This window comes from Columba livia, chromosome 2 (genome assembly GCF_036013475.1).
Source record: "Columba livia isolate bColLiv1 breed racing homer chromosome 2, bColLiv1.pat.W.v2, whole genome shotgun sequence".
In the NCBI taxonomy this organism is placed as follows: domain Eukaryota; kingdom Metazoa; phylum Chordata; class Aves; order Columbiformes; family Columbidae; genus Columba; species Columba livia.
Window position 1 is genome coordinate 33,573,942 of NC_088603.1, and position 17,584 is coordinate 33,591,525.

The following is a 17,584-nucleotide window of genomic DNA, read 5'->3' on the forward strand; positions in this document are numbered from 1 at the left end:
GATCTTTCTATTCATTTGTATATTGACAAAATTTAACTATGTAGGATATATTCATAAGTCCCATGTTTGTAACACAAATGGCCAATGTCCATAGCCTGTGAGTCAGTAAACTCAGTGAAGAAGTTGGGAGGATAATGAGCCCCTCCTTTTATACTCACTAAAATATGAGCCTATCTCAGGTTAAGGCTGCAAATACTGTGCCATGACTACAGCTACTACCAGTGGTTATTAATAATACCACTGTTGAGCTTGAGTACAGTGCATATATCCCTGTGCTGCTATAGAAATGTGGGAGTTGATTACAACTAATGGTGACTAGTCCACAAAGCTTACATGACCTATAGTGTAAATGTTCCATTTTGGTCTGATTTCTAAAAAATAAATAAAATAAATAAGAAAAGAGGACTTTTTTTTTTTTTTTTTTACGTGATTCTGGTAAGTCTTTTCTGGCTGAATAACAAGTACAATACATGCAAAAAATCATTAACATCAAAGAACAGTAAGTAAAGATAAAGGGATAAAGGTCTTTTAAAGCTCCACCCTGTTAATTACAACCCAGCTGCATGGAAAAGGTAGGTGATCAGCTGTGATGAAGGTAACAGGTAAAACACTGGCCCTGGTTCCCCACTTGTGGGTTTTGGATGTAGATTGGGTGTCTTGCTGGTGCTCTTCTGGTCTGCTGCAGAAGTTAAAAACCAGTAAAGAGCTATGACACTTGTAAAATACAATATATCTTTTTGTGTTTGGCTGTTATCTTGAGGAGCTGATCCAGTAAAGTTGGGTGCCTGCTAATTTTGCATATCATGCATTGTATTCTCTTCAGTGTTAATGCTTTGCTAAGGAAATTAGTTCTCATTTCCAGCTTGTGCTTTGTCGTCTTTTAATGGGATTTCTTGTTTATTTGTTTTTAATAATGTTGTGCTTATGGTTAATGGTTTTTTAAAGTAAATATATCTTCTAGTTGATTCTGTTATGGTTGATGTTAATTAATGAAACTTGACTGTGTTTAATTTTGCTCTTCCAGTCACTAAACACTTTTGGACAGAAGAATAAACACATGGAGGCATGGGTGAATATTGTCTCTATAGAATAGAATACTCTCAGATGCAGTATTTTCTGAAGTTACACAATTTTTTTTTTATATAAAAGAAGAAATAGTATTTCGTCTCCAAATCACATTGTGGTACTTTTATTGTAATGCTCCCCCCAAAATTACAAGGGCATTACTGTAAACTACCATTACTTATGTTGCTTCTTTGCCTTCTTTTATTGATGGGAGTCCTCTGTGCTTGACATGAGCATGTTTTAGTCCAGAACTTTTGATTCTGCAAAAATGTCAGATTGTGCTAGTTTATTTCTTATTTAAGCACAGAGGAGTCATTTGTAATTAGACTTCAAGTCCATGTTTCTCAGTTGGTTAGATCAGGAATATTTTTCTAGGCCACTATTTCTTGCTCCTCCTTTTGTTCATTTTCTTTTTTAGTTTGTTTATTTATGGTTTTGGTTTAACCCCCTTTGGAGATGTTAATTAACCTTCACAGAGTATAACATTACTCACAAAGGAAGAAACAGGGGGGAAAGAAGGAAACAACTTTCTCCTCAGCACCCCATGCTTCTCTTTTCTGCACTGTCAGTTGCTTGTCCTGTACATTTTATACCCCCTTTTTGGACTCTCTGCAAGAGATCCCTGATGCTTTTTTTTCCAGGCATGAAGAGCACAGAGCAATGGATCTGAATCATAATTGACACTTTATTGCTACTGTGTGTGAATGATAATGAAGCTTTGAAAATTGAAAGTGTCTGTTTTTCAGAGGTACCACATGCTCTCTAGCTGCCAGTGATCCCAAGTAGGTTGTGTGAGTACCTAGCAGCTCTGGAAGCTGGTCCCAGAATGCTTTTTAGGTTCATACTACCTTCATTTCTTTCCTTTGCTATTGATGTGCTCTGTCAGCCCCACTCTTATCATCAAATCCAGGTATTTGCTTCCTAAGTGGAATGTCCCTGTGTTTAAAATATATTAACTGAAAATGACAGTTAATTGCCTGTTTTAACAAAAACTGAGACATTGTGGGGAGTTGTTCTTGCTCTCATTGAGATGAATAAGAAAAAACCTGTTGCCTTTGAGGAAATACTGCATACAGTGAGCCTTGGGGCTGGGACAGTGGGGTATTTCAGCTTGCTGTTCTCTCTCTTCTACTAAAATCTGTAAATGCAGATTCTTTATGGCTACAGAAGCCAAAAAATTTCATAAATTTTCTAGAATGGAAAACACAGCTCCTAAGGTGCCTTATGCAGGCTTAATGCTGAGTTCGTAATAGAAAGCCTGGGTAATGCTAATGAGATAAAGTACTTTAAAAAGTAATAGGTCTGATATGTAAGAGTTTACATATAAGGTCTCAGTGGGCAGAAGATGATGATGCCTAATAATGCCTTTTCTTCTGAGATTCTTTTGGGGCATCATAACCAATATGTAAAATAATATTATCTGAATCCTGTAGGGAAGGTAGAAAAGGAAAGCTTAAATTAGGCCAAGTCCTAAACTTGTTACTTGAGAATAACTTCAGCTGAGTAAATAGTTCAATTGTATGGGGCTTGGTTTGGGGCAATGGCATTTAAGTGGATGAGAAAATAACTAGGAGCTTATTTTTCATAAATGCTTTTGAAGTATTTAATAAAGGCGTTACTAGAAGCAAATTATACAGATCCCAACATGTATGGGTGGCAAAGCTGAAGATCTGTTATTTTTAGGGTTGTGCAGGAAATCTAATTTGTTTGTGATTTTTTTTCTAAGGAAAAAAAAAATCCTCACCACCCTCTGAGCTAATCCAAAACAACAGTCTTACTTTTGCCAAAACAAAACCCCACACAATTTGTGGGGAAGAAGTGGGAATTAAATGAGCAAAATGTGATTCTTAGCTTCTGTAAAAACAATAACAAATCTAGCTACCTTTGATCTCAATGTCATTTAAAAGTGGGAAATTGAAACACTTCTTTTGATAGTATTTATTAGTTCAAATCCACCAGTGCATCTTTACTCTTGGCTGAAACTCACCATATGTAGTGAAGCAATTCCCCCAATTCGAGATGACTTTGCAGGTACCTTTCACAAGTCTGAATTTTTTCACAGGATACTCTGGTACCGGTTCGCAGGGCTGGAACCCTGCAGGCTGTTGTTGAGGGCAGGAGCCCACAGACCCAAATCTCTTTGCGGGTCCCTCTTTCTTCTTTTCTCCTGCCCGGCTGCGGCACCGACCTTCACCTGCAAATCGAGCCGCGGGAGGGAGGGAAAGAAGGAGGGGCAGAGGGCGCCCGCTGCTATAAAGCCCAGGGCCGGGGTGTGGGCGGGCTGCCCCGCAGGGACCGGGCGGGACGGGACCGGACCGGGCCGAGCCAAGCCAAGCCAGGCCAGGCCAGGCCAGGCCAGCGGCTGGAGCCGCCGCGGGGCTGGGGGCACCGGACACCGCACCTGGGCGGCCGTAGTCACCTAAACGTATGGGCACAGTCTGGGCTGTAAAGGTAAGCTGAAATAACACGGGGCGGGGAGGGGGGGGGCAGAAATCAACCACACAACCAGAAATCTATCAAAAATTATGTTTAAAAATAATAATTATATTTTTTTAATGTCAGGTTGATTATGCCTTTTGTCATCGTTAGTGTTCATGTGTGGTTTTTCACCTTTTTTTTCTTTTTTGAACCTGTGCATATGATACATCAAGAAGAAAAGCCTAGGGAAACTTGGCACATTAGTCATTTACTGCCTCTAAAGTTGGTGTACACCATAACGCCTACATACATCTTTAGTCTTTATAATAGTGTTGTGGCTGTTCAGTAAGTTTTAATCAAACACAAGATAATGTGGGAAATCCTGTTTTCTGTAATAAATCATCCACAATACTTTGTATACGAGTGATCTACAGATTTAGCCTAAAAGGCTACTAAAATAGCCTGCTGATTTAGGTTCCATTGTAATACTTTTCACTGTTCTTAATATCTCATTAAAGTTAGTTCTTTATCATGCTGTTATGCATTTCACTTTGTCTTTATATTGAAGTAGGACAACGTTGAGATCAAAATATAATGACTTGTGGAAAAGCCCACAAATATTTTAATGTGAACTCTTTAAATATCTACTATTTCTAAATATTTTGTTGCGCTTTTTTTTAATGTATATTTTGATTAATGTGAATTTATCTCACAAGCATACAATAAAGAAAAACAATGAAGGACTATCTTGAAAATCCCACAGAAAAGGACCTCTCCAATGCAGGTAAGCAGCATGTATGAAAAGCATGTGTGTTTGAGGAATGTATTCCACAGCTTCAAATCTGAGGGACATTATAAGACTTTCCTGATTGCCATAGTGGTTTTATAAGAAAAACCACAATGATTTCACCATGAATTAAAGCCACCACCCAGAAAAGGTTTGTGCATGAGTCATTCTACCAAGTTCAATAAAATTCATTTACACAGGTAAAGCTATATAGGTGGGTCCTTGCCTGAGCATGAAAATGCTCCAAAGATAAGCTCAGTAAGGTGAAAGAGCAATATTGCATTCAAACGATTGTTTAAACCGGTCTTCATAGACCAACTGTCACCAAAAAGAGCATCTGAAAAATTCTATTCATAGTGAGTCAGCATGTAAAGTGAAGGTAAATGTAAACTGGGGATGGCTGGTGTGTGTTGCCCTTTTGTCCCCATGCAATTCACAACTGGCACCCTACTATGATTGCCCATCATTTTCTTTCTCTGCTTATGTTCCATTTTAAGCATTTAGAATCATAAACTTTCTGGGATAGGATTACTCTTTTGTATAGATTGCTAAAACCCCTAAGACATAGGAGGTGGGTTGTGTGGCAACTACTGCAATACAAAGAAATAATGAGGATGGTTATCACAGGCAAAGACATGATTCTTCAGTTAACTTGCACCTATTCTGTGCTACCTACACTCATTATAACCTTCACTGTAAGCAATTCCACTGATTTCAATAGGACTTCTCCTGTCTTGCACTCCATTGTGTAGGTCTTTGCAGAATCATTGCTTAATTCTTGCTTTGATAGTGTTTCTGTATTAATACATATTTTAATTATAAAAACAAAGTTTGTTTCCATCTTAGAAATGGAGCTGGAAGCTTTTGTCTGGAGAGGAGGAGGTCGACTGAAGAGAAAAGAAGTTTCAGGAAAAACTGGTCCAAGAACATGGGAAAAACTAAGTTTCAAATCACAGTATCACAGTGCAAAATACAAAAGAATCAGCAGTGAAAGTTGCAAGAAACTGGTGCAAAATATGGGTTGTTATGTTAATGTCTGATTTTTATTTCACAGAATCTGCAAGCAAGGGATATGACAACCCTTCTTTTCAACACGATGAAAATCTTGAAGAAAGTGACCAGTTAAAGCCCAAGAAAAATAAGTAGGTATTCTTTGAACTTAGCACATTGGCCACTGGTGTACTGAATATGTGGTGGTGGTTGGTTTAATATGGGTTTACTAGAAAAACCTTAATTAGTCTTCTATATTTTTCTCTAGGAAGGAAAATGAGAAGATTGACAAGAAGGCGGTTGGCATTTTTGAACTGGTTAGTGTCCCGTTTGATGGTTGGCTTTATTTTTCTTTTTCTTTATTTATGATTGTTAATTGTGTTTTTTATGAATTGCAATTAATAAGAAATCAAAAACCGGAGAAGATGCCTGACACCTATTGATGCTAGACCTCTGTAAAATTTGGCCTTTTAGATTAAATTCCCACCTCAGTGGACCGGTAGCACTTAGAGCGGTTCAACCTTAGTGCTGGAAGAGGATGAAGCTCACCCCTGCTGAGGCTGATCTAGGACATGTATGCAGCATAGGCCCTTGCTTTGGCTCTATTTATAAAGGATTTATCCTGTGTTTGACATCTGAGGGTTCTGCTGTCTGAGAGAATGAGTGGTACAATTTTCTGTCAGTTTTCTGTACAACAGCTATTCCCAAATAACTCTTACACAAGGACTTACTTATTCTGGAATTAGAAAGGTTTTATGATTTTCTGGCTTATTCCATGTCCATTTACACTTTGGGAGAGGGTTAGGGCATTCAGGTTTCATATCTGATTTCAGATTAACCACATCTGGGAATAGCTGTTACAGTTTAAATTCACATCCTTGTTTAAGCCAAACAGACATTCAAGGATAGACAAGCCTTAAGATACATTCTCTGCTGCAAATATTCTCTACTGGTAGAAATAACCCAGGTGCTGGTTGATAACTCACTCTTGTTTACATTTCAAGGGCATTATCTTAGTAAATGTGTAACTTACGAGAACACAAAATGTAATATATTGTACAGACAAGATCATCCCTTAGAAACATGTAGGATATGCACTTTGGTTTTTTGTTTGGTTTTTATGTTTGTTTTTTTGTTTTTTTTCCTGCTGAGTTGAGGAAGAAAAATGTGTCCTGTCACTATTTCCTTAGCAGCCCTACTGAATGCTGATTTAAAGATGTATGTGACCTACTACAAAACTCTTCTCATGCTCCGAGTTTTCCTTTAGTTGAAGGGTTGTTGCTCCTTAGAATATGCAGGTAGAAATAAAGCATGTTCTGTAAGTCTGCTGTACTGTCATAAATACATGAACTGTCAGGCATAACAACATTCTTTTGCTTTTTTTCTCTTTTAATGCTCACATAGTTTCACTACGCTGATTGGGTAGACATCCTTTTGATGGTGGTTGGTTTGATCGCAGCTGCTACAAATGGTACTGGATTGCCGCTTATGATAATTATCTTTGGAGACATGATTGTGCTAAGCGGTGTAAGACCAAATGTGTCAGAAGGTAAAAAGTTAAAATTAGACTTCTCTATGTACCAGTTATGTTTCACTACAGGGTCTAAGATATTTCTCCAGACTACACACTGGTGCACATCTGAGCAGGTATATAATGAGGAAAATTCATCCTGTGCCGAATGGCCAAATTGTTTTAATCAGTCTTTAATGGCTTGAACAGGACAAAAAGCAGTGCACTAGCTGTGCTCTTTATGAATGAGCTTCAACTTCGATAAAATAGTAAAGAGCACGACCACCTTCTGTATCATCAATTATCAGTCGCTGTAATTACTAGAAGTTTAAAAAAAATAGATGCATATTTGCCGAATGATTTTGTATTTTGCAAAACCCAATTCGCAAAATACAAAACATTCCCAAACTGATGACCCTAGATTTCCATGATTTATCTTCAACATATAATACTTTCACAAATATTACTACTTCTTTTTTCCCCACACAGATACTTCAGTAAATAGTTCCAGCTGTCCATCAATTCCAAGCATAGATATAGAAGCTGAAATGACCAAGTAAGAGTCTTTGCAGTTATGCTGTTAACAGAGTATTTGGGGGTTTTCTTTTACTGTATTATCTCTTTGAGCAGAAGCCAAATGTTTGCCTTTTCAAAACAGTTTACCAATAATATATCGCAGGCTTCAGTATTTACTTTGATGGGGTAAATGAAGACTAATTGTTGCTTTGTGTGTCTTAACTTCTCTCACAAAATGAAGTGGGGTCATGTAGCCTTTTGTTCCCTTATCACAGGTTTGCTTACTACTACGTGGGAATTGGATTTGCTGTGTTGGTCCTGAGTATGATCCAAGTGTGGACGTTTTTGATTGCAGCTACGAGGCAGACAGCCAGGATCCGGCAGAAGTTCTTTTTTGCAGTACTCCATCAGGAGATGGCTTGGTTTGATACTACCCAGATAGGAGCCTTGAACACTAGACTGACAGAGTGAGGGCCCTGTTCATTTTTGACCTCTCCTCCCTGCGCAACCCCCACCTCCCCCCCCCACCCCGCCCAGTATGATGTTTAAAAGAAAACTGCCATTTATCTTCTGTGGAATAGCCCACAGAGTTTGTTTTGTTTTGTTTGTTTGCTTTTTTAAGTATGAAACATTGCATCTCTGAGGGAGAAATTCATTATTCTTTTCAGCTTTATTTGTGCAGTTTATGTGACATGAATCAGAAGGGTTTACTGTGAAATCCCTTGACTTTATAATGTCCACTAAGTGTGTGGCAGACAGTACTAGATAAACAGCTCTGCTGTCTCCAGCTAGTTTACAAACACTGAAAGCTCTGACACTTTATTGAATGGATATGAGCTTGCATTTACATCCAGCCATATCTCAGGCTGGACCCTGTCCAGTCAATTAAACTCTTTGAAGCTTTTCCATAGACTTAAACAGACTGAGGGATGAGGACTGTGTGCCCCAATATGCAATGGGACTGTATGCATGAACACAGACATTCCTCCTCCTTTTCCTCCTCCTTTTCCTCCTCCTTTTCCTCCTCCTTTTCCTCCTCCTTTTCCTCCTCCTTTTCCTCCTCCTTTTCCTCCTCCTTTTCCTCCTCCTTTTCCTCCTCCTTTTCCTCCTCCTTTTCCTCCTCCTTTTCCTCCTCCTTTTCCTCCTCCTTTTCCTCCTCCTTTTCCTCCTCCTTTTCCTCCTCCTTTTCCTCCTCCTGGTGACAGGGCAGAGAAACAGCAGAGAATGATGGAAAATACAGAAAGAGTCCTAAAAAATATGAGGTTTCTGCTGTGTTTTGGCCACATAAGAGACTAATGGTACCGTTCAGTAGCTGTGGTTAGAAATTTTGCTGTGCCAGTTAGGAAATGGCAAAGCTTCTGACATTAGGCCACACAGCATGAAACAGGGGCAGGGTGGGGGTAGAAAGAAAGGCATTCAAAGCTAACAAATATTTTTTTATTATTATTGTTATTTAAAGTGACATCAACACCATCCACGAAGGCATCGGAGACAAGATCTGTATCTTTGTACAGTTTTTTTCCACATTTCTGACAGGGATTATTATAGGATTCGTCCACGGGTGGAAGCTGACGCTGGTGATTTTGTCAGTCAGCCCTCTGCTTGCTGTGTCAGCAGCAGTTTGGTCAACTGTAAGTGAGTGGGGATCAATAAAAAAATCAAACCAGAAAAACATGACAACTCTTACGCACAGGAAAGGGGGAGGGTATGGGAGAAACCTCATGTGGTTTCTAAGTTGGGAGGTTGGCCCTATGCTTACGTTATGATTTCTGATCCTCCTGTAGATTTTCTCTGGGCTCCCGAGCACACAATTGTATGTCATATTCTTTTGGTACACCTACTCTGTCCTTGTCCCTTGTGATCTGATCTGCATCAGAGCGTTTTCCTTGCACAGCAGTTTCATAATGAAGAGCACTGGAGAAGTCCAGGCAGAAGCTTGTGACCCTTATTCTTCTCTCTTAACAAAAATACTTTTTAAACTCTTTCCATCCACATACATGTGATATCACCTCTATTGCAAAAAATTTACCAAGTTTCATTCTGTGTACAGAGTAGACCCTAGGAGACACATACAGCTACTGTGAAATGTCTAGAGAGGTTTCCCTTTCAGATAGGGAAATATTTCCCCCTGTGATCTGTTGTAGCCACATTAATGAGCATGGCATCTATTCCAGAGTGGTTACTTACATATAATACTGGGGGGTGTTTTGCTACTTGTAGTATTTAAAATAATCCAGGAAGAAGAACATTAGAAGCTGTAGCAACTACCTTGCTTACTTCAAAGTCTTCTGGTACTCTAGTTTCTAGACACCTCAGGCACCCCTCAGAGCAGCTACAGCACACCTCCCTGACTCCACACACATCACAGTGTGGTCCTTAGGCTGCCCTCAGCTTGGGAGGAAGGTAGGTCATCATGAATATCATCTGATGCTTGCGTAGTCTTTCACTTTAATGAGGACACACTGAGAGAGTGATCTGGATTTAGGGGAAATTTGGGGCACAGAGAGGAGCTGACACCCCCTCTTTCCTAAAACCTCATCTTGTGCCTTGACCACTGATCATTCCTATTAATCAGTACAGTGTGCAAGCCCTTTTGGTAGGCTGCAATAACATCTGTTTTTCAACTTACCAGCTCCTGGCATCCCTTACTGCTAAAGAGTTGTCTGCTTATGCCAAAGCTGGAGCTGTGGCAGAAGAAATTTTGACAGCGATCAGGACTGTTGTGGCTTTCAATGGACAGCAGAAAGCATTAGCAAAGTAAGTTTTTGAAATAATAATTATATATAAAATATAGAAAATAAGTTTGGCTGTAGGTTGGGTTTTTTGTTTGATTTTTCTTTTTGTTTGGAGGGGTAGGGGAATGGGATTCTCCTTAGTGTCACTTTATCCTTTTATTAGTGAACAGGTCACTTGAAATTAAAGATGTGTAGATACATCTAGTAGTGAATAAAGGCTATTTGGTGTTATCACAGCAATATAGACTCAAATTTCTCCCCTGATTCAGATCCGGAGTTGAATCTAACGTGAAAGTGGTGGAAAGGTTGTCTTTACCTACTAGTCAAATGCAGCAAAGCATGTGATTAATTGCTTAACCCCTAGAACATGTGTGCTGCTGTTCTGAGTTTTGATTAATGAGCTTACGTTTAAGCTTCACTGGATAACAGTAAAATTAATTAAAATCACATCACTGGCTTTTATTACTTTAATGATTTGCACATAACACTAGTAGTTGACCTAATCCAGTGTTGGTGGTAGTCACATGTAAAAGGTGAGGTGGATATCACTGACCACAAATTTATTCACATATCATAACCAGTAACATTCAGTATAAAAATACAGGGCATCGACAATACCATGCAGTTGGGAAGGGAAAACTGGAAGACCTAATCCATGGATGTCTTCTATCCTTTTCAGATCATATGTTTGCCCTGATCTTGTGTGAATTTTCTAACGTAATGTTAGCCGTAGCTCAGGGTCTTATAGCCTGCTCCTGCATTTGTTTGCTTCCAAGGGCTGAGCTCTGACTATCTTGCAGCACTATATTCTGCTTACTGGGTTTTGCTCTTAAGTTGCAACAATGTTAAGACCCTTTCTGTTTACACAGTAAAGGCAAAAAAGCCCTAAAATTGCCTAGATCAGTTTTCCCTTCTCCCCCCATCTTTCTCCTGATCCCCGCAACTACAAGTGTCTGAAAATCCAATGGTAGGAGCTGCTTCAAATTATTTTTGGAGGAAGGGGAGGTTGAGGTCTAGAGGTGAAATAACTGACACCCAGGTAAGACCAGTTTTCTTTCTTCTACGGTTGACCAGTCAGCCTCTTCCACATCTTCACCTCCATTTAATGTAAAAAAAAACCCCACAGAACTGTTGCCTTTCATAGGAACATCCTCTAGGGAAAAACTGCTATCAGGGACTGACAAGGACATTTTGAAAACTGTGGATTGTGACTCCTACACAGTGCTTTGAATGATGGCCTCAGAGTTAGGAAAAACAATCTTTCACTGACTAAAAATGTTTATACTTGCAATGGACCTTCAGTCATCTTCTGTTTCTGGCAGTGACTTGGCTTTTCTTCTGTAGCCAAGTGATCATGTGTACTTGTTACAGTGCTTAAATACAGTTCTCATTTCCATGGAGAACCTGCAACACTGCTGACTCGAAAGTAGGGCTTGATTTTAAGAACACGACCAAGCCAAAACATTTAAATATGTTTGAGTAACAAATACAATATTGGTAGCATGTGAACAATTTACATGAACAAAATTAATGCCCATTGCATTAAGATTCCTTCACAGCTGACTGAATTCCATGTCTTCCTACCGCAGGGATGTTTGTGTAGAAAATATGTATTAAGAAAAAAGTGCAAGGTGCTGAGCGTGTTGCTGACAAGTAAAAAGATAGACTATTCCTAGGCTATGATTTCCATTTTGAGCTTGAGTAAGTGAAAGCTACTAGCTGGAAACTATGAAAGAAAAATATGAACTGTCCTTAGAATAAATAATTCTCTCCCTGAACTTGTCAGTCTTTATAGTGGTTTCCTGTGTCCACTTGATTGCTGTATTGCCATATTAGTAAACTAACTTAAGGGAAAGATTCCTGACTTCCCGTTATGGCCAGTAATGAAACAATACTGGTGTCAGAGGGAGCTCTGGCTTCTGTTCACTTACCCGCCTTCATCCATAATGCCTTTTTTAAATGTGGAAGACTAAATCTTAACTTTGATGGGTAATACTGATAAAACTTTTTCAATATTTCTTTTCAGGACTAATGCAAATAAATGGCTCAAGAGTGGTATCTTGACTTCCATCATAATAATGAAGTCATGCTACTCAATTGTTTCCTAAATATGCCTTCCATAGCAGTATGAGAGTGTTGTCAGCATATGTCAGAGCGGATTTATTCAAGGAATTATATCCACGCTAGTCCTCCATCAAAAAAACACACACCAAAAAAACCCACCACCCACACCTGTATTCACTTTCTCTTTCTGGGACTTTAATTACTTTTATGGCAGAAAATCTTTCAAATAAAAAAAATAAAAAGGACACTGGGAAATATCAGTCAGAATGGTATGTGGTACCTATTAAACTAATGGCTGCCTTATCCACTTCCAGATATGATGCTAACTTAGACATGGCTAGAAGTGTTGGAGTGAAAAAATCCATTACCACAAATACATCTCTGGGTGTTTCACAATTTCTTATCTTTGGATCTTATGCGCTTGCATTTTGGTATGGAACTAAGCTCACTGTTGAGGAGAAAGAAAACTATGACATTGGTAACGTGTTAATTGTAAGTACAGAAATGCTGCTTTGAAAAATGCTCTGTAATTTCAAGAAAATAGTTATGCAAGCAGTGCATATAATTATTTCTATTTTCTGCCAAGTTCTTGCTAAATAAGCTGTGAGAGATTCATTTTATATAAAAGAACTGAAAGGAAGGCATTCCTCTTACCCAGATTTTGATATCACAGGTTTGAACAGGGTACCTGAAATTCCCACTCTAATCAACATAGAGGCAAAAGTACCTGCAGACAAGTCATTTTCTCATTTGTCTTGGACCCTATTGTGGGGCAGGGTGAGCAACATAGAGCTGATGATTAGGGAGCAAAGACAAGTAACCCGGACTGCCAACAAAATTCTAGCTAGGCGTTAGGATTAAATGAACCCCACTGGTGTGCTGAATGTGTATAGGGAAGTCCTCAACATCTCATTTAGCCACAATGTCTTCTCTGCATTTTGTTGTTGATTACTTGTAAGCATTTAACTATATGTCGAAGTCGATAGTGGTTTTAAGGTATTTAGCTATCTTCTTGCCTTCAAAAGTTTGGCCACATGCTTAACTTTCACACTGAAGTGACTTCTAATGTCCTGACTCCTCAGTGTGGTTCCTCACAGCACATCAAGTTACTTGTGTGTTGGTCCTACAGGTGGGATTTCAGTTCAGAAGCCTCTTTCAAGCCTCTTAGCTTTGGGCATATCTGGGAAGCAACAGAGAAAAATATTTATTCTATTTTTAGATGACAGAAAATGCAAGAGCATAAAAAAAAATTTATGTCACAAAAGTATGTGTTTGTAGTTACCATTCACCCCAGGAGAATGGGAAATGGACAGGAGCAAGTGTGAAACGCACTTTTTGCTTTTTTGTTTAATGTTCCTGGAAAGGCTGCACCAGAAAGAGTCAGGGATTTAACAGCCGGGTACTGGTGACTTTAATCACTGTTAACTATGATGGCTCTATCTGTCTCTTGCAGGTGTTCTTCTCTGTGATTGTCGGAGCCTTCTCCCTGGGCCAGGCAGCTCCCAACCTGGAGAGTGTTGCTAAGGCACGTGGGGCTGCCTATGAAATATATCAGATTATCGACAAGGTAAGTATCTAAGTAGAAAATCCTTTTAACAAGATTTAAGATTTCCTTTTTTCCTCAAGAGATGTAATAAAACCACTCGAAAGTCCCTAGACCATAAACTCTATAGATGCCTACTGTTGAAACCCATAATATTTCCATTCCTATTTAAAAAAACCTACCCCCTTATTTTTTACAATGAATGCTGGAAAACCTGGTGTGTGTATCTGAGATTTATGGATGAAGTCTTTCTCTATATTCGACTTGCAACTACAGATGGAAAATATTATAGTAAGGCACTATAGTATTTTTTTTAAAAAATACCTCTGTAATGTTCCAGCTGAGCTAGGATTTTTGGGGAAGGGAAGAGCTGGTGAAGAGGGCATTAATAGTGCTATTGAAAGCTATGGTAATATAAAGCTGCAGTGTGGATGTTTCCATGAAAAAGGGTTTCCACATTGTTATCTTGATCTTTCCGTGTTATGCAGCAACTGGATATCTGTATATAAAATATTTTAAACAAGTAGGATTAGAAAGTTCATACAGAAATGGCTACATCATTCTTGATGCGAGTATAAAGCCCTCCTATGTAGATAACTGAGGGCCATGTTTTGGCTGCAGTGTAGTACAGCTAATTTCTGCAATTACAGATTTTCTGCTGTGCGTTTTGTTGCATTTGAAAATGTGCTATATTTTCAAAGCAGAATTCACAGTTAGATGTTCCCCTGCATACAGCATCTTGTGAATAAAAACCAGCAGCTCTACAACAGTGTACTTCAGCCTACTTAAGCAGCTAAGAAAATAAAGAAGAGAACAATATATCCAGCTGAAATAGCAGGTCCAAAAGTGTAATAACCAGAAATATATTTTTAAAACTTCTCTCTAGAAACGGCTTATAGATAGCAGTTCTAAGGAAGGCTACAAACCAGACAAGCTCATAGGAGAAATTGAATTCAGAAACATCCATTTCAGTTACCCATCCAGACCTGATGTTAAAGTAAGTGTTCATTTCAGATTAATCTACTCTACTGAAATTCTGAAGCCCATGTCAATGTTATTTCTCTAATCTTGTTTTTGTTGCTGAATGCAAAATGCATTCCTATCTTGGGAGACTGTGCACTATTAGGATAAGAATAATGTCCAAAGACAAAGACCTAGCTCTACTGGCACTGGCTACCTACTCACCGTTCTCCTCTGCTGGACAAAGCTAATCAGAATGTGTTGCTCCTAGTCTGAATTTGTGTGAACAAGAGCATTGATAAACCACTTCAGATTTTTCAAGATCTCTCATTAAAACTTCCAGACCTTACACAGTTAAACCAGGAAGTTGCTCTTTCCAGCCCTTTGCTTGTTCTGAGCTGCTGTGATATCCCATGTGAAAAATGACCCGTGAGATAGGCTTTACAGCAATATGCCATCAAGTGAATTGAAACATATCATTCTAACTATACATTTGGAAGTCAAATGTTATTTTGGGCAGACATTGAAGTTGCGGTTCAATAACCAGATGTCCCTGTTTCTTGCCAGCTGAACTTCCCCAAGTAACTGTAGGGTGCAGTGCTATGTACATCAGTCAGGGTGATCTGCTTTTGTGGTGATAAAGTTGGCTTGACCTCTCTAACATATTCAACAGTTTATAATCTCTTGAAGAAATCAAGAAAGTGAAAGGAAAAGGGATTCACTGCTATTGTTACTTAAGGAAGAAAATGTAGAAATACAGATTTCAAATGTCAAAAGTTAAAAGCTGGACATGCTAATTAAGGGGTGAGAATGGGGACGTTCATGTCACTGTGCCAATTTCTTCAGCTGTCTCTTCCCACCTCAGTCGTCTGAGTTCTGTCCCATCATATATCACATCTATTTCCAGGACACTGAAACTGCTGAAGGGCAGACCCGGAGATGGGTCTTCTGCCTGACTGAAGTTAGGGCAATGCACCTTCTTTCGCTCTTGGCTCAGAAGTCAGAAGTGACAGGGAAGAGTCTTCATCCTTCCTAAAAATGCTGGATTATAGGTCTGCAACACAAATGGCAGGGAAATAAGGAACATTTTGTTGTCCTTCCCAAATCTGAGTCAGCATCTCTCCCTACTAAGAGTGTCAATGTTACTTTATAGGGCCAAAAGGAATCAGTAGATGTGTAGAATTTATCTAAAATGTCTCAAGCAATTGATGCAACACGGTGTAATCTCCCCTTTCCAGGCTAAACCAAATCAAAGAGGTCTAAGGAGCCTGGTTATTGTCAGCTTTAATCTTGACAACACCTTACCTGATGAAAGTGAGTTAGAAATAGCCTATTAGGTGGTTGTGACTACTTGCATCTGGAGAAAGTTTCAAGAATATAGTTCTTGTTTGATAATGCAGGCACCAGAATATCAGCTTCTTGGAGATAGAAACCCTGCTGGATGCAACACAGGGAGAGGAGAGCAATATTGCAACTATTTTAATCTCTCATTGCAAAAACACGTGTAGGCAAAATTATAAATCAGCCTGGTATAAACAAGAAGAGTTCCCATAGCAGCCAAATATTTTGGCAACTGCACAGCATTATTCATATATGACATGGACATCTTTTGAGGTAAAACGTTCCTCAACGTGAAAATTGCAACACGGATATCTTAAATTTGTAGCTGCTCCTCAGGTTGTTGAGGCTGTTAAAAATATGGATTGGGATTTATGAAGGACTTCCCAGCAGTTACCTTCTTAAAATAGCCATTTATATTTTAAAACAAGAAGAAAACATGCTTGTTTCTCAGCAATAATGGTTAGCACCTTAGAAATATTTTTCTGTAAGGCTCGTAACTAAGTGTTATGCCACTGTCTAAGCACTGTAAAACAAAGGACAGCAGGAGAACCTAAGACTCCAAGCTTGCTACTAGATCACACAAATTGGAGAAAATGAGCTATGAAGTTTGGAGTACTGTGGCTGTGTCTATATTAGTTGATTTCAGTGTGCTTTGGAATTTTCCCAGGCACTGGAATGCAATGGTCTATGCAAGAGAACTCTTAAAATGTTTCTTGGCATGAACTTGGCCTGTTCCAGTTGTCAGTCTTCTCAGATAATTCCCAGGCTCGATTTGGTAGCCAGAAGGATCCAGGGACCATTCCCAAAAGGCAGGTTGTAAGTAGCCATCCTGTTTTGAAGGTTAATACCCTTCACAAGCATAGATGCAGGCTCTATCATATCAATGCCCCAGAATATTCCCAGGTACAATTAAATTACTGATATTGCCGTACCTTCAGACTGCGTTCCTTACTACTGCCTTGATTATTGCTACAGTTACCTAGATAGACTTCTCCAATTCAGCTTGTCAAACTAAGATAACCTTTTTTTTTTTTTCTTTTTTTTTTTTCCCCCTTCCTCAGATCCTCAGAGGTCTAAATTTGAAAGTTCAAGCTGGGAAGACCATTGCTTTAGTTGGTGCCAGTGGTTGTGGAAAAAGCACTACTGTTCAGTTGCTGCAGAGATTCTATGATCCTGTCCAGGGAGAAGTGAGTACCTGCAAGTGAACTATAAAAAACTGAGAGCTATTAGGATGAGCACAAGATTCCCATATTGACAGAACCTTGATTTTTTTTTTTTTTTTAATTGAATTTGAGCATATGTCTTCATGGGTCAGCATTTCCACAGATTAAATTTCAAATTAACTATCTTTTTCTGTTTACTTGACTTCATTACTCTCCTCCTTCTTGCAGTACTATGCCAGTATGGTAAATACCACAAATCTTTGAATAAGAGCACAATCTGAATTTAAAATTATTTTCATCTACAGTTGGCTTTTCAGGTTCAGTAAACTTTTTAAGCAAACAGTGCTCTGCTGTATTTTGCTTCCTTTTCATTAAATATAAACTAAAACCTAGAGAGAGCTTTCCTATTTTAAATGGTTGTTTTCTTGGCTCATTTTTCTCTATCTGCTAACACACAGCAAATTTTCCATTGTTATATATTGTATGTCTGCT

General features: G+C 38.8%; 1 protein-coding gene across 8 annotated transcripts in view; it reads left to right on the forward strand.

Moving 5' to 3' along the window:
- Positions 1-3,339: 3,339 nt before the first annotated feature.
- ABCB5 (ATP binding cassette subfamily B member 5) overlaps positions 3,340-17,584 on the forward strand; it is a 38,660-nt gene continuing 24,415 nt past the window's right edge. For 3 of the 8 annotated variants that reach the window (XR_010470068.1, XR_010470067.1, XM_065051273.1), the window contains exons 1-13: positions 3,342-3,516; positions 4,200-4,267; positions 5,325-5,412; positions 5,529-5,577; positions 6,665-6,809; positions 7,260-7,326; positions 7,562-7,753; positions 8,746-8,917; positions 9,919-10,043; positions 12,400-12,577; positions 13,539-13,652; positions 14,515-14,625; positions 16,991-17,116. Coding sequence is in view for 4 of the 8 variants with exons in the window: in XM_065051273.1 (XP_064907345.1) it covers positions 4,219-4,267; positions 5,325-5,412; positions 5,529-5,577; positions 6,665-6,809; positions 7,260-7,326; positions 7,562-7,753; positions 8,746-8,917; positions 9,919-10,043; positions 12,400-12,577; positions 13,539-13,652; positions 14,515-14,625; positions 16,991-17,116 (1,416 nt within the window). In the remaining 4 variants the exon portion in view is untranslated. Of the gene's footprint in view, positions 3,517-4,199; positions 4,268-5,324; positions 5,413-5,528; positions 5,578-6,664; positions 6,810-7,259; positions 7,327-7,561; positions 7,754-8,745; positions 8,918-9,918; positions 10,044-12,399; positions 12,578-13,538; positions 13,653-14,514; positions 14,626-16,990; positions 17,117-17,584 lie in introns of all 8 variants that reach the window. The other 5 variants (XR_010470069.1, XR_010470070.1, XM_065051272.1 and 2 more) reach the window with 4 other exon arrangements.